Source organism: Rattus norvegicus, chromosome 18 (assembly GCF_036323735.1).
Source record: "Rattus norvegicus strain BN/NHsdMcwi chromosome 18, GRCr8, whole genome shotgun sequence".
Classification (NCBI taxonomy): Eukaryota; Metazoa; Chordata; class Mammalia; order Rodentia; family Muridae; genus Rattus; species Rattus norvegicus.
Window position 1 is genome coordinate 85,276,845 of NC_086036.1, and position 15,499 is coordinate 85,292,343.

General features: G+C 37.0%; 1 protein-coding gene across 1 annotated transcript in view; it reads right to left on the minus strand.

Moving 5' to 3' along the window:
• The window catches only part of Dok6 (docking protein 6), a 443,157-nt gene extending 429,354 nt beyond the window's left edge, over positions 1-13,803 (minus strand). Inside the window, exon 1 of the mRNA NM_001191943.1 lies at positions 13,693-13,803. Coding sequence (NP_001178872.1) covers positions 13,693-13,758 — 66 coding nt within the window. The 5' untranslated portion in view covers positions 13,759-13,803. The remainder of the gene's footprint in view (positions 1-13,692) is intronic.
• Positions 13,804-15,499: the final 1,696 nt, after the last annotated feature.

Below are 15,499 nucleotides of genomic sequence, written 5' to 3' on the forward strand. Positions count from 1 at the left end.
TCATTCTGAGCAGACCTTATGTCCAATTTGTTTATATTTCAATAGAATTTGAAAGATTTTTTGGAAGTGGAGGATTAGGGTTTTTTTGTCAAAGGCATTTGTAAATATGTCTATCAATATCAGTCTATGATCATAGTAGGATCCTTCAAGGCACAAATGTTTTATTTCTGATGGAATGAATGTATCAAATTGTCCTTTGATGGATCTTGCTTTGGCATGATGTATGATCTTTTTGTTTGTCTTACTTTCCAATACGTTTTTCCATGCTTTTATGAAATGTTTTAGTTTTAAGTTTCACACATATATCTGCAGTCTCTTATGAGTTTCCAAGTGTTAAGTTGATGTTGATCTTCACACAGTTTGTTTATGTATGTCCAATCACAGCAGCAGCACAATTGAACAGGTATCTGTCTATTCATCCTTAAATTGTCCTTAAACCTTGTCAGAAGTATGAGATTGTGTGAGAATTTCTCCTTTTCTAAAGTTCTGGAAGCTCAAACTACAGCTTCAAACATTTCTATTAATAATATCTGTTTGTTTCAAATCTTTTATGTATCTCCTTGAATGAACATGATTTTAATAATTGTATTCTTAGACTTTAATAAAATCAAGTACTGTGTGCAGGGAAAAATAGTTTCTAATGACCACATCTTTCTAGGAAAATTATTTAATACTCATGGTTCAAGATACTACTTTAATATAGTGATTCCAAAATTTGATTTTCCTCCATTAATGCCATCTAGTCATTCCTATGCATTTGTTGCAAGCAACAGAATATGTCACTGTCAACAAAAAGGAATTTCTTAGATTTCACATTGTTTTTAATTAGAAATGGCTAGATGGCAGTTTAAGACTAAGTAAAAGCAGACGACTACAATAGCTTTCAAGTGGTTTGATGATGTTTTTGTCTTTTGACAGTGGCAACAATGAGCCATATTGCTTCTATAATACTTTTGCATAAACAAACTGATATGATAGAAATGCTTGTTTTGTTTTTCCACTGTTAAAACCTTCTTTTGTTTTTAACACAAAAGTTTCCCTGGGTTCATATGACCGATAAATTCCAGCTTAAGTTATCATGCCCTAGCTACAAAGTAAGTAAGACAAGAATACAATTGGAGTTCCTTTTTCTATTCTGCAAAGCATGCTTACTTAGCTACCTTCCACATTTCTAATATTAAGAGTACTTACCGAGGAGCCAGACACTTCCCCTTTGTGCTGGTTACTTCATTGTTTAACATCCCGACCCTAGCATCACATGGAAAACACCTGTAGAAAAAGCTTATTCCTGCTTAGATGCCAGGCCACTTCCATGAGAAAGGATCAGGCATAATAATAAAGCTTTATAATTAAGTACGATGTGTAAACATGTTTTTTTAAAACTTAAAAAGTATATAACGAAATACAGTGTAAGTAAAAATAAAATGTAGGTTTATGTTGGAACTTAGTCCATTAACAAAGAGCTGTATGAGGAGATTCCTGAGATCCTGTGAGAAAACTCCAAGTGAATAAGACCAGAGTCTTTTAATCTCAGTTCCTCTATGACGTGATTCGTTTTGAGACTGTGCTTTTGTGCCCCTCCCAGGTGTAGTGGATAGGAGTGAGCTTGCTTCAGATTACTCATTACAGCTGTATATCGTTATTTGTCTATATGCCTCTATGGAAAAACACGGTTTTGCCATGTGTGGCTTATCCTTGTGATTGCATACTTTGTTTTGGCAAGAAATGCTCTAAATAAAGTAGATGATTTCATGAGACTTTAGTCTGTTTCAATTTTAGGCCCTGCTTTCCCAGGTTCACTCTGACAACAAGAGCAGTAACAGGTTTAGTCTTGTTCTGAGTTCCAAATTATTCTTAAGTGCTATATATATTTCATTTGTGCCCATACTTAATGGATCCTATTTATTCTAAACATCATGAATAAGCATTACAATACATTTGCCTAGAGAACATATCTGTTCAATGCTGAAACATTCCTAAGCGTGGGATAGTAGAGTAAAAAGAAAAATAACAGATAATTTCAAAAACATTGGTTCTAGGTCATTAAAGCACTCAGGGAAATATGTTTATATTTGCTGGAAAGCTAAACTACAGTAAGATATGTTTGTCAAAGTAACTTCAATTAGGGAAAGTGTACATTTACTCTAATTTTTTGCTATACGAGAAAAACTTCTGGATTTGTTCTATTAAACAAAGCTAAATATCATATTTCATTGATTTATCCCTTTAAAAATAATAGTGACTTGGGAAATTATACCAATTGTCAATTTTAGACTATTCTACCTATTTTGTTTTACAAAATAAGGAATAGTTCAAGCATGCAACAATGTATAATAAAATTGTTCCTAGTGCCCTTCTAAAGAATTTTATGAAAATTTCTGAACCTGTAATAGTGGTAGGAAAAAGTACCATTTAATAGTTTGCATGTCATTGTATTCACAGGTTATTTGAAAATAGATACATTATTATACTTAATAGTATTATATCGCTGTTTAATATGTGTAAATTATGTATATATGTATGCATATACCCATAAAGATATATATATACATACATTTAAATAATAGTGAATAGTCAGACAAAATCACTACCACATTTACAATTAAAAATTAAGAAATATTGTACTAGATGTTATATTACTCCATATTATTATATCTAAAATATATCCTATTTAAATTTATTCAGGTAAGATAATTATTGATAATTAAAAAGAAGAAAATTATTAGAAATATTAATTAAATATCTCGGTATCACTATCTGACCCTTAAAATCAGTAAGATTAATATAAACAAGCCAAGCATAGTGTTTTAGATAAACACATGATATAGTACAGGGTTTAATATGCTTAAGAACTTGGGCTCCATTGTTATATCACTTGCTGTGTGATTACATCACCAAGAACTCCCTATTGATTTCTCAGATCTCAGTAAGCTAGTGTAATTTCTAAACAGATTTTTTTTAAATAAGTCCACTTCCATTCAAATGTATGTGAATGTAATATTTTATTTAATCACCTTAAACAAAAGATCATATTCATAAACAAAGATTTGGTGTGTTTTCTATTGCTGTGATAAAATACTACAGTCAAGGCAATGTATCAAAGAAAGCATTTAATCGGGTTTCTTTTTTCAAAGTTAGGGTCCATGATCACATAGTGAAGCAATGTCAGCAGGTAGCCAGCTGAACACCTGAGAGTTCATATCCCACAATCAAGAGGCAGATAACACTGGGAATAAAGTGAGGGTTTGAGCCTCAAATCTACCAGACTGTAACATATATTCTCCAACAAAGCTACATCTTCTAATCTTTCTCAAACATTTAAACCAGCTGAGAATCAATACTCAAACATATGAGTCTATGCTGTCCTTCAATTCCAATTACAGCATTCTAGTCCCATAATTATAGGCTTAGTGGCCATATCACAACACAAAATACATTTAAACCAACCTCAAAACTCCCCATAATCTTTCACAATCTCAATACCATTTAAATCTGAGACTCAAGGCAATATCTTAATTGAAATTCCAGTAAAATTAAAAAGCAAATTACACATTTCCAACAGGCAATGGCAGAGATTGTACAGTACCATTTCAAAAGCGAGGAATGACACAGGGGTCGGGGTACTCGACACTAAAGAAACAAAGCAAGACCAAAATCTTCAAACGGGGTAATTCTATCTAGCTGGCCCTATCACTCCAGCTTCTTTGTTCTTTGCCTACAGTATAATCTCTTTCTTTGACTGGTTCCACTTCCTGCTTACAGCCCTCTTTGGTAAATACTCCATGACTATTAGGGACTTTGTACACTTACAAAGATTTGGTGTGTTTTCTATTGTTGTGATAATATAGTACGGTCAAAGCAACGTATCAAAGAAAGCATTTAATTGGGTTTCTTGTTTCAAAGTTAGGGTCCGTGATCACAGAGTGAAGCAATGGCAGCAGGTGGCCAGTGGAAACACCTGAGATACCACATGTTGTGTGACCTCAGCTGCACTCCTTAAATGTTGAAGATTCTAAAACCCTTTTACTAGCACATCATTCATGATTCTAAAGCCAAAACTCCATGGATGATGCTGCCAAATTTGAAAATCAACTTCTGGTAAACCCTGCCACCCTTGAACCACATTTGCCGCAGCTCTAATTTTTTGTTGCTTTTTTAGGAGCATACAGTTCCTCAGGCCTTTCCTTTTTCTAAGTTAGAAGTTTAGCTGGGTAGAGTAAGACTCTGAAAGCACCCCACCCTTTACTCCATTTCAAATCAGGTCCCCTCTCAAACTTCTTTTCTCTGTCAGTCAAAGCCATGGCTCCAACATTAAATTTTCTTATGCTCTTTTTCTCTTCAAACTTTACATTTTGTATTTCTTTTTGCCCAAGTTTCTTCTTTATATTGTAGACCTGCATAAAAGTGACTACTAATAACCACACAACAGACCCACTATTAGACTGCTCTACCAAATAAATTAGTCTGTTACTTTTAAATTAGCCTCAGGCAAATTCTTATGGCAGAGGAATAACGAATCTGCATCCCCCACCCCCGTCACCCATCCACACAAAATATCACACAAGAACAGTCTCTAGCTCAGTGACTAATATTCACTCTTCACCTATGAAACTTCATCCTAGTAGAAAACTCCTACTACAATGGCCCATTAAACTCTGCTGACAATGTTCAACCTCTTTCCTACTCCAAAGTTCTCAAATCTTCACATTTCTCTACTAAAAACAGCGTGGTTAGAGTCTTTAAGGTCCATTTTTTTCCATCTTTATTAAATTGGGTGTTTCTTATTTACATTTTTTTGTGCTTATATCTCTCGGCCCTTTAATTTTTCCCATCTTTATTAAATTGGGTATTTCTTATTTACATTTCAAATGTTATTCCCTTTCCCGATTTCCAGGCCAATATCCCCCTAACCCCTTCCCCCTCCCCTTCTATATGGGTGTTCTCCTCCCAAACCTCCCCCCATTAACTCCTCCTAAGAAACCCTAAGAAACCCTTTCACTGGGGGTCCAGCCTTGGCAGGACCAAGGGCTTCCCCTTCCACTGGTGCCCTTACTAGGCTATTCATTGCTACCTATGCAGTTGGAGCCCAGGGTCAGTCCATGTATAGTCTTTGGGTAGTGGCTTAGTCCCTGGAAGCTCTGGTTGGTTGGCATTGTTGTTCATATTGGGTATCAAGCCCCTTCAAGCTCTTTCAGTCCTTTCTCTGGGGGTCCTGTTCTCAGTTCAGTGGTTTGCTGCTGGCATTCGCCTATGCATTTGCCATATTCTGGCTGTGTCTCTCAGGAGAGATCTACATCCGGTTCCTGTCGGCCTGCACTTCTTTGCTTCATCCATCTTATCTAGTTTGACTGTATATGTATGAGCCACACGTGGGGCAGGCTCTGAATGGGTGTTCCTTCAGCCTCTGTTCGAAACTTTGCCTCCCTATTAACTTCCAAGGGTATTCTTGTTCCCCCTTTTAAAGAAGGAGTGAAACATTCGCATTTTGGTCACCTGTCTTGAGTTTCATGTGTTCTGTCCATCTAGGGTAAGGCCCACTGCCAAGTACCAACTTCTCCATTAGTTGTTTTTTTATTGCTGTGAAGAACCATCATTGTTAAGGCAACTTATAAAAAAGAAAATATGTAATTTTGCTTATGGTTTTAGGGTGTTAGAATTCATTATGGTGCCTTGAAGGAATGGTGCCGGCAGAAGGAACAGCAGCTGAGGGTTCACATCTCACAGGCAGAAGGCAGAGGGAGAACACCGTGAAGAATGTTAGGTTCTTGAAGCCCCAAAACCTACTCCAGTGATACACATCCTCCAACAAATTTACACCTCATAACCCTTCCGGAACAGTTTCACTAACTGGGAACCAAACATATAAACATTTGAGCCTATAGAAGACATTCTTGTTCAAATTATCACAAAGGTAAATATATGTTTTATATTTTAAATGTTACCACACAGGTAAATATACATTTAAATGTATTTTAAATGTTTCAAACTCCACTCTGACACAAACAACTCATATGGGGCCCTAAATGGCTTATTTGAAAGGATAATCTAGGCAAACGTGAAACCACAATCAATGCATATGAACTTGTGGCAGTGCTGAGTGGTGGCCTTAAAAAATATTTCTAGAAAGCCTTTTAGTGTGGCTTTCTCTAAAGTATTCTTTGATTGCATTCAATAAATTTGAGCACTATAAATGACAATGGTAGTTTTATACCATTTGAGTAATGAGTGTGTGTGTGTGTGTGTGTGTGTGTGTGTGTGTGTGTGTGTGTGTGTAGCTATGGAGGTAGCTCAGTTGGAAGAATGCTAATTGTGAAAGCATGAGGACCTGAGTTTAGATGCCCAGAGTTATGGGGACTCTTGAGTTGTAGGCAGTTGCAATTTAGAGCTGTGGTGTGGCACAAAGTAGAATGCTAGATCACAATAATCAGACAGATCACTAGAAAGATTCAGTGAGAGAGCTTATTACAAAGTTGCAAAACTCCCATATACAAAAAAAGACTTTATTTTAAGGGAAAATGTATTTATTTTGGGGGAGTACACATGAGTGTGTTGTTTTTGACGTTTGTAGCAAGATGGTAACTATTACACAGTAAATGAAATGCTGAACTTGAAGTTAAAACCTTGTTTTCAATGTAGCAAACCCACACACACAGCATGAGTTTCTATAACCAATTGACACATTTTGCTTCTTTATATTTTAGTTCATAAGTAAAATAGGAATAAAAATAAAATGTACTGACAAAAATACTGTTGGAAGAATTACATAAGATATCTGAGAACTTTTTATGAAAATTGCAGAACACGCAAAAAGCCTGACTGAGTTCTATATTATTACGTTTCAGATCAACATGAGCTCTGATGCATTTGTGTGCTTAGTAATTGTACTAATAAGTTTTAAGGAAGTATTTATAATGAATTCAGTAAAAGTAAGAGAGCACATGCTCAAAAATTACAGTCACTATTAATGAGTTCAAACATTGTGAAAAAAAAAACAGTGTATATCTTTCCGTTTCCCAAAACCACCATATATCATTTAATTTGATGGGCAGACATGATATTCTTATTAGAAAATAGTGTAAAAATAAACAATTGAGCATCTTAAAACCTAGCTAATAGGGGCTTATGTGGAAAGTTAATGAAAAAAAGTCCTCAGTCTAGGAATTGTGATCTCTGTGGACAAAATTATGAGAATCCAAAGGAAAAAAGAGAAAAGAAAAGAAAAGAAAAGAAAGGAGGAAAAAATATCCAGTAAAGAGAGAGGAAATAAATCTGAGTCTACAGAAATTACACTTCATTTTCCCTTGTAATAAATTAATAGAAATTTGATAGAAATTCCTTTTTCTTTTAAGCTAAAATTTCCAAACATGTAATGTCTATAAATCATCTATGATATCTTTAAATTAAGGAAAAGGTAATTTTTGTTGTTTATGTTGCTGATGCTTTATCTTCTGGTTTCTATGATGCAGTTGATGAAAACAGAATAGTCCAAGGTCTGGATACTTTCTAGTTCTGTACAGGTGTATCTTTGTGGCTTATTATTGTCCAAGAAAAAATATCAGTAAAAACTACTTCAGAAAGACGATACCTCTAGAAAACATATAGGCTTTGCACTAAACAAATCCTTTACATTTCTACATAGCCTCCAGAATATCAACTGTAGTTATGTGTCTCTGAGAATATTTAAGAAAATTGAGAATGTATATATTACAAAGATATGTGAACAGAGTATCATAAAATTGTTAATAAAATTGGATTTCTTTTAGTACTTAGAGTAGAGGCTCTCAACCTCCTAATGTTGTAACCCTTTAATACATTTCTTCATATTGTTGTAAGTCCCAACCATAAAGTAATTTTTGTTGTCACTTCATAATTGTAATTTTGCTACTGTTGTGAATCATAATGTAAATATCTTTGTTTTCCAAAGATCTTAGGTGATGCCTCTAAATGGATCATTCAATCCCCAAGGGGTTGTAATCCACAGGTAGAGAAACACAGGTTGAGAAACGCTGTCTTAGAGTAACTGATATCTGAGGAAAGAAATAGTATTTTCAATTTCACCAAACTATCAGTGATGTGTAAATCTGTCAAGGCATAAATGTAGCTATGAATCTTCATAGTCTCCTTCCTAAATTCCAGTTTTCTATGTATTCTATATCTTCGATCACATCAGATATAAATTCAACTACATATCTAGGTTTGTTTTCTCTCTCTCTCTTCCTCTCTCTCTCTCTCTCTCTCTCTGTCTCTCTCTCTCTGTGTGAATGTGTATGTGTTTCATTTTCATTTTAAAATTCAATGATATCGAGTATGCTCATATATACATTAAGACTAAAATTATAAAAGTAAATTAACTTTGTTACTATAGATGCCATCTTCTAAGTCTAGTCTATGTATTATGCAATGTATGCAGAGAAAATAATATATAATAATTAGATAAATATGCATATGGTCTTTAATTTGAAATTTAGGAAAAGTTATTTGCAGATACATGTATACAAACACAAAAGTAATTGACAGAGTGTACATACTATTGTATATTATATAATAGTTAACATGTATGTGCATTGTGTGTATAAATATGAAAACACCTACAACAGATATCATAATTGGAAATTTTAATACATTCTAAATCTGTATTTAATAAGAAAGAATTAGTTATAGATAAACATGAGTATCATGGATCTGTTTCTAGCAATGTTCAAGACACACAATAGTATGAATACATATTTAAACAAAACAAATAACAATTATATATCTTAAATGAGTGTTTAAGTATTCTTATTCAAATGAGTATTCTCATCTGTAATATTTTTGAATGTTCATGCTTTTTAAATTTCTGATAGTCAAGGTCATTTTCTGTAGTTTGCATCTTAAATTTATCTGTTGGTAAGTGACTCCAGTTGAGCTGATGTGCTGAGTAATACAAAGGATTTATCATAAATAGTGCTGACTTAATACAACATGGCTGTGTAATGCACACACACAATTACACAAATCAGTGTATGCCATTTGATGAACTATATAGACTGAATAACCACTTGATTATTTGTTTATTGTGGATAATTACACACACACACACACACACACACACACACACTGAAATATAACAAGACACTTTTTTGTACTTCTATGTACAAACATGAATCATTAACTGGGTTTTGAATAATGCATAGAAATCCAATTCTAAATAAAGTATTATATGCTGGTATATAATGTACTTAAGGATAGTTACTTCTATGAATCTGTTTTATATTTTTATGAAATGCTTGGGACATAAAGTGTTTCATATTTGATACACACATAATGGTAAGATGACCCCAAATTTAACTCAATCATTCATTTATGGTGTATAGACAATTTTAAGTCTATTTTAAATATAAGGTGTAGGGCTATATGTAGTTAACACTTGTATGGCTGGTACCTGTACAGAGAAAGACAGGGTATTCACTAGTTCTGAAGTTTCAGACTGTTCTGAGCCTCCCCGTGCATACTGGAATTGAACTGGGTTTTATAGAAAAGCAATTAAACACTGCACATTCTCTCTGGTCCCTACATACACATTATTTACAAATTCTCTAAGGCAAGTTTATATAGTACTTTTAGAATGCTTGCTTTTTGAAAAATACTAATCACATGGAAATAATATGGAACCTTTCACTTGTGGCTATGACCTTGGCACTTAAAAGATTTATATGTTGCATAATTTTTGCCTTATGATAATTTATGACTAGGGATCCTCCATGTGTTTTAAATTTTTTGACAAAAAATATTGTGATGTCTGAATCTAGAATTAGTCAAATCAGCAATCTTAACTTTGTTCAGTCAAGTTCATGGCAAATGATATCGTTCCGTATTGCTATACTTATTTTGATAGATGACTCAGTAGTCAAGATATCCAGTCACTACTGATTTTAGTGACTAGTTTCTTAGTTTACCCCTAATCAAGAATATTCTGTAATGTATGCCTTGATAATCTGTCAGAGTCCAAAAGAAAATGAGAAGTCAAGGTTTAGAGATAAATACTACTCATTAGCATGGTTTTATCTTTATTATTGTTTTCCAGCAGTCTATCTTATGAATTATGAAAGCAATTGTTTAATAGAAAAGTAAATAGAGAAATGAGACAGTTTAAGGATATGAGAGTGTTGTTAAAGATCAGACACACACATTCATGAGGATATGGAAGTGTGGTGAAATATCATATGCACATATTCATAAAACAATGACGTTTGTGCAGAATTTAAATAAAGTTCTACAATTTACAATATTCACATTTATAAATTTTACCTATAAAATTCAGTGCTTTGACAGACACTTTAAAAGAAACATGGTGAAGGTTGTATAAATGCTCATATTTGTTTCTGAAAATAAATGTTTATGTTTTGGTAATGTAACTCAATTAGCAAAATTCTAGCTTGATATCCCCGACCCCTGGACCCTGAGCATTACATAGCAGTACATGCTAGTAAAGTTCTAGCACTCTGGAGGTGGAGGCTGCAGTATCAGAAGTTCAAGATCATCCTCAGTTATAATACTAGTTTGAGACTAATACAAAAGCACCTTCACAAAATTAAAATGGCAATGATTGATTAATAATAATAATAATAATAATAATAATAATAAAATCTTTCTAAGTGGAAAAAAAGATTGTTGATGAGTCAAGACAAATCTCAAAGCTGACTCGATGTTTCTTTATAAGTGATTGTCCAAATTAGTAGACTATCTACTAAAAAACATGGGGAAAGACATCCAGCAACTATAACCTGGAACCAACATACCCAAAGAGCAAAAAACACTTTAATTTACCCTTAGCTTAGTGCTATGGCCTCATTTAGAGGAAGAAGGGGGTGTAATAAAATATTTCATCAAGAAATGTGTTCTTATGCCACAGAAATGCAGTATGCAAATAGCCATCTACAGTGACTAGTTTTCAAAAGGATTTTATAAGATTTGATTCCTGAATGTATGACTTCTTATAATTTATCAAATAGCACAAATTCAATTATAATTATTTGTATGTTGAAATAAAGTGCTCATTACAAGCCACATAAGAAGTAATATATATATATATGCATATATATGTATATAATATATATATATCACTAGAATTTCAAATTGTTTGCTTGGAAGACTGTATAGTTTTGAGTTCATAAATTAGAAATATAAACCATTAATTGTGAAAATAAGTATTAATGAGTATCCAATTTTTAATTTCTATGACTTTTGGCATGACGATATGTTTAAATTCTTAAGTGCATGCACTGTTTTCGTTACTTAGGGTTTTACTCTCGTGGGACCCGGTTATAAACTGTCACAGAATTATCAATATCAAGCTTTGCCACTTCAATTTATTCTTTTGAATGTAAGACTATCCTTCTTGATCATAAATATATATTATGAAGTTTCTTTAATAAGTTATGTCTTCTAAAATGGTAAGTAATATTTAAAAGGTTTCAAACATTAAATGTTAAAGTTCACATTCTCTAAACAGAGAAGAAGATAAAAATAGTTTGTACATAGTTTCACTTTTAATGTTTTTAAAGAAGTCTGTCCTTTAAAAGAAAGTTTAAGTAGTTGGTTTAGCAAAAGAATAGTTTGCTCTAAATATTCATGAGCACACATGTTTTGATGAAAATGGTGTCCTAGAGAGACACTTCACAGGCCTTTAGTGCATACTTAACCTAGAGGGATTGGTGGTCTTTCTATAGACTTTATGGTGTAACTACATATCTAGGTTTTATAGTATGGAATCCTAGATATCATAAATGGAGGAAGGGGATAATACCTAGAAAATCTTCTATGGAGGGGAATCTCTGGTTATCAGTTCCATTTTTCTTGACTGAGAGAAGAAATAAATTTTACTGAGATAGGGAAGGGGTCTTAATTCTTCCATTAGTTTATACATTTGGGAGACTCAGATAAAACTTGAATTTAACGGGAATGAAGAGACAGGTAAGCACCAAGAGCCATGTTAGAGTAGAGGGAGTCAAAGGCTAAGGAAAGAAGACTCCAGTCCATCAGGACTTCTATTTATCTAGCATTTCTTGGCTGACAGCTGTGGGAAGCAACTGGCTCCTTGTATAACTACTGGTTTTCACCTGGTCAGCCCCTATCTCTAGGAGGGAAAATGAAGCATGATCTTCCAAGAAAAGCCTTTCAAACCTTGTCCCTCCCTCCCTTGAACAGGTGGGGAGCTAGCATGGGGGATGGGAACTAGGGATGTTAACTTTGTTGTCCTACCTAGGTTTCATTTCTTGCTTGTTAAGCATCCTGGATTTAGTAATCTGCTTAAGTTTGAGAAGGAATCCCTGTGTTCTTTTTGTCCTATCTGCCTTCAGTGAGAATGCCAGCAGAGGCAGCATAAGGGGCAGCTTGCTGTCTCCATTCCATCACTTGCCTCCAGCTAAAGGTTCATAAACCATTTCAGAATTCTAGGATCATCTCCCTTCTTTTCCTGGTTCCTTTATACTTTTCTTCAAGACCCAAAGGCACATAGCTATTATTTGCAAATCTAAGATCCCCCTTCTATGCATAAATTTACCACCACCATCCTCCCCTTCAATCCTTTCCTTTTTACAAGTTGCAGAGTTCACTCATCCAGTAAAGAAATCGTGGAACTTTCCACCTCCAAACCAGGATTCTAGAAAGTCTCAGGGTAGCTACTTGTGAACTTAGCAGAGCAGAGACAATAGGCAAAGCTGCAGTCTCTTGTACATTGAATGACTTTTCCTTTCCTCCTGTGGCCAGGTGAACCCGGGCTTGCCACTGTGCTCAGTTGTGGACTTGGGGATGCCTCCTGCAAGTTAGTCCGCTCTCATTCATATCTGTCAGATCTGGACAGCTCCTCCCTAGGTGTCCGCCCATCGTTTCCTGTTCATTCCATCTATATCCCAGGTCTTTTCAGGACAGTCCCTTTAAAATACCGATCGAATCACCAAAGAAGTATTGTCTTTCCTTTCACCTCCTGGCATAGGTCTATACTGTTATCTCCCAAGTCAGACCAAACATCTCTCAAGAAAAAAGTAAGATTCTTATAAACTTTGCCTCCACGGACTTTTCCTCAAGGGTGGGCGAGCGAATACACCAACGCACACTTGCCTACACACTGGGACAAATACACATGTCCGGGAAAACAGCGGGCGAGGCAGCCAGACTGGGGGAACTATTAAGGACACGTTAAAGTCCCTGCTGTAGCCAAAAGGAATGCGCTGCGCTGATGAGGCATCAAAGGAGAATTTCGAAACTGGCTTGGAGAAAGAAGACCAGAAAATGGTGAATATGAACGCACAGAGAAATACACCTTTTACACCTGCTGTCAGCACACAGCAGTTCTCCCCAGAGTCACACACTTTTGAGAGAAATGGTTGTAGGTTGCACCGAATGTAATAAATCTCTACGGCTCATATATCTTTGGAACTGACAATCCCTGTGTTCTGTTGGACTTCTCGCTGTGGTCACCATGAGCCCAGCGCACTTGAGGATAGGGACCTAGTCGCTCCAGAGCCTACACCTCCGTGTGCAGAGTATCTCAGGCAGGTACCAAGCGCTGGTCGGGTCAAGCAACAAGCGGACTATCTGGGCAAGGCCAGCTGCCCTAGAACCCGCGCGGGTCACCTCTCCCTGCCCCCATCCCCAGCAGCCCTCCTGGCCGCAGGGGCAGAAAAGAAGGAGAAAGCCGAGTTAACCACTCACCCCGAGCTTCCTGCTGCGGATTTTCACGTATCCCTGCTTGACTATGTCGTTAAAGTTGGAGGCCATGGCCAGCGCGGTCGGGCTCCTCTGCTGGGCGATCCGCTCCCCGGAGTCGACAACCGCTGTCCGCCGCCCGGTCCACGCAGGTCTCGCATCCAGCCGGCCGCCGCCAGCAGTCGCGCCGCCGCTGATTTCTCCCCAGGCTCCTGCTGGCGCGGACCCGGGGTCGATAGCTGGGCCGCCACACACGGAGGCAGGGGATCCGGGCCCGGAACTGCTCAGCAGCACCAGCACCTCGCGACCCGTCGTCACCTTCGCCCCTGGCCACAAGCGGAGCACAGCGACCCGCGCCGCCGCCAGTTGTGCCCCCCTCCGCGCCGCCGCCCCCGGCAGCACCCACAGGCTGGCGCCTCACTCGGCGGCGCACAGCTGGCCGGAGCGCACCATCGCGGCTCCCCGGCGCGGAGGAGGGGGAGGGACGGCGGGGCGGGCCGTTGCGCCCGATCGGCTCCCTCCCCCTTGCCCGCGGGGTGGCAGGGCTGGAGGATGCTGGCAAGATGCACTCCATCACTCTCTTCTTAGGCAAGGAGCTCCGCCTGCCACCCGCGCCTAGGATATGGCTCCCACCGTAGCCCTGTGCTGGCACCATTCGCCCAGGCGTGGATTCCTAAGGACAAGGCTCCTCATTCCACCGCTGTTAACCTAGCTTTCCCAAACTGGACAGTGTGGACAGAGCAGTGGGGGGACTTCACAGGTTCGCAAAAGGCAAAGAGGAGTGAGACAATTGTTTATTTCAGAGACGGTGTCTATAATACATTTTTAGTTCTAGGCACACGTGGCCTTTCCCGGTCTTTGCCCTGTTGGGAAGTGTAAATCGAAGCCCTTCCTGGTGCACACACAAAGAGACCAACCCTGCGCATGTGTCTAATCCTCAGGCTGCTGAAGTCAGAAGGAATCCTGGAGGCAGCAGGTCTCAGATGTCCTTTACAGAAAAGACTGTGATGCCTGGATTGACAGTCCCGTTTTAGTTAACTAGGGCTCAATGTGCTACTGGCATTTCTTCTATTCAGGAAATAAAAGGCAGAATGGTGATCCATGGATGTGCTGTAATGTTCAACTTGTAAAAAACAAAGGAATGAACTTTCTCCTCTTAATCTACGAAAACATACTAAAAATATGTAAATGCAAAGACATAATTGTAAAGTTATATTTAAAGGTGGTTCAAGAGAGAGAAGCATTGAATATTGGCGGGCAGAAATTTATGGACATTTAACTATAGTAAGGAATATTTACAGCTTAAGTCGCTATGGAGGTTGATAGTTAAGAAAAAAAATGTGCAAAGACTTCTTCATTTGTGAGGAATTTATATTTAATGGATTTTCATAAGACCACATTTAATTCTGCTTACTTCACAAGAAGTATTTTTTTCTATGTTCTCGTTTAAATAGTCTTATCTCTATTTTCATCATAATTACTTAAGAAAGGTCCAAAGCTACATTTGAGGGGAGAAAAAATAATGAAAGTCTTAAGAACAAGGTTATATGCTCTTCATTCTCAGCCAAAGAGGCATCTTTAAATGGCACAGGAGGGATGCTGGTCCCATCCTTATCAAGAGGTCCCATTTAAATCCGTACCCAAGGGACATGCTAGCATACCTCACAGTATATACCCAGTCTATTTTATTTATGGGGTAACTCTTCTCCTCTCTATTCGTCTTTTACCCCTCCCACCATGCAAGCAAGCTGCAATATAAGTAAGTGTTTAAAATAACCAAACGAACCCAATCAGTTGTTACTGTGGAAAGAGA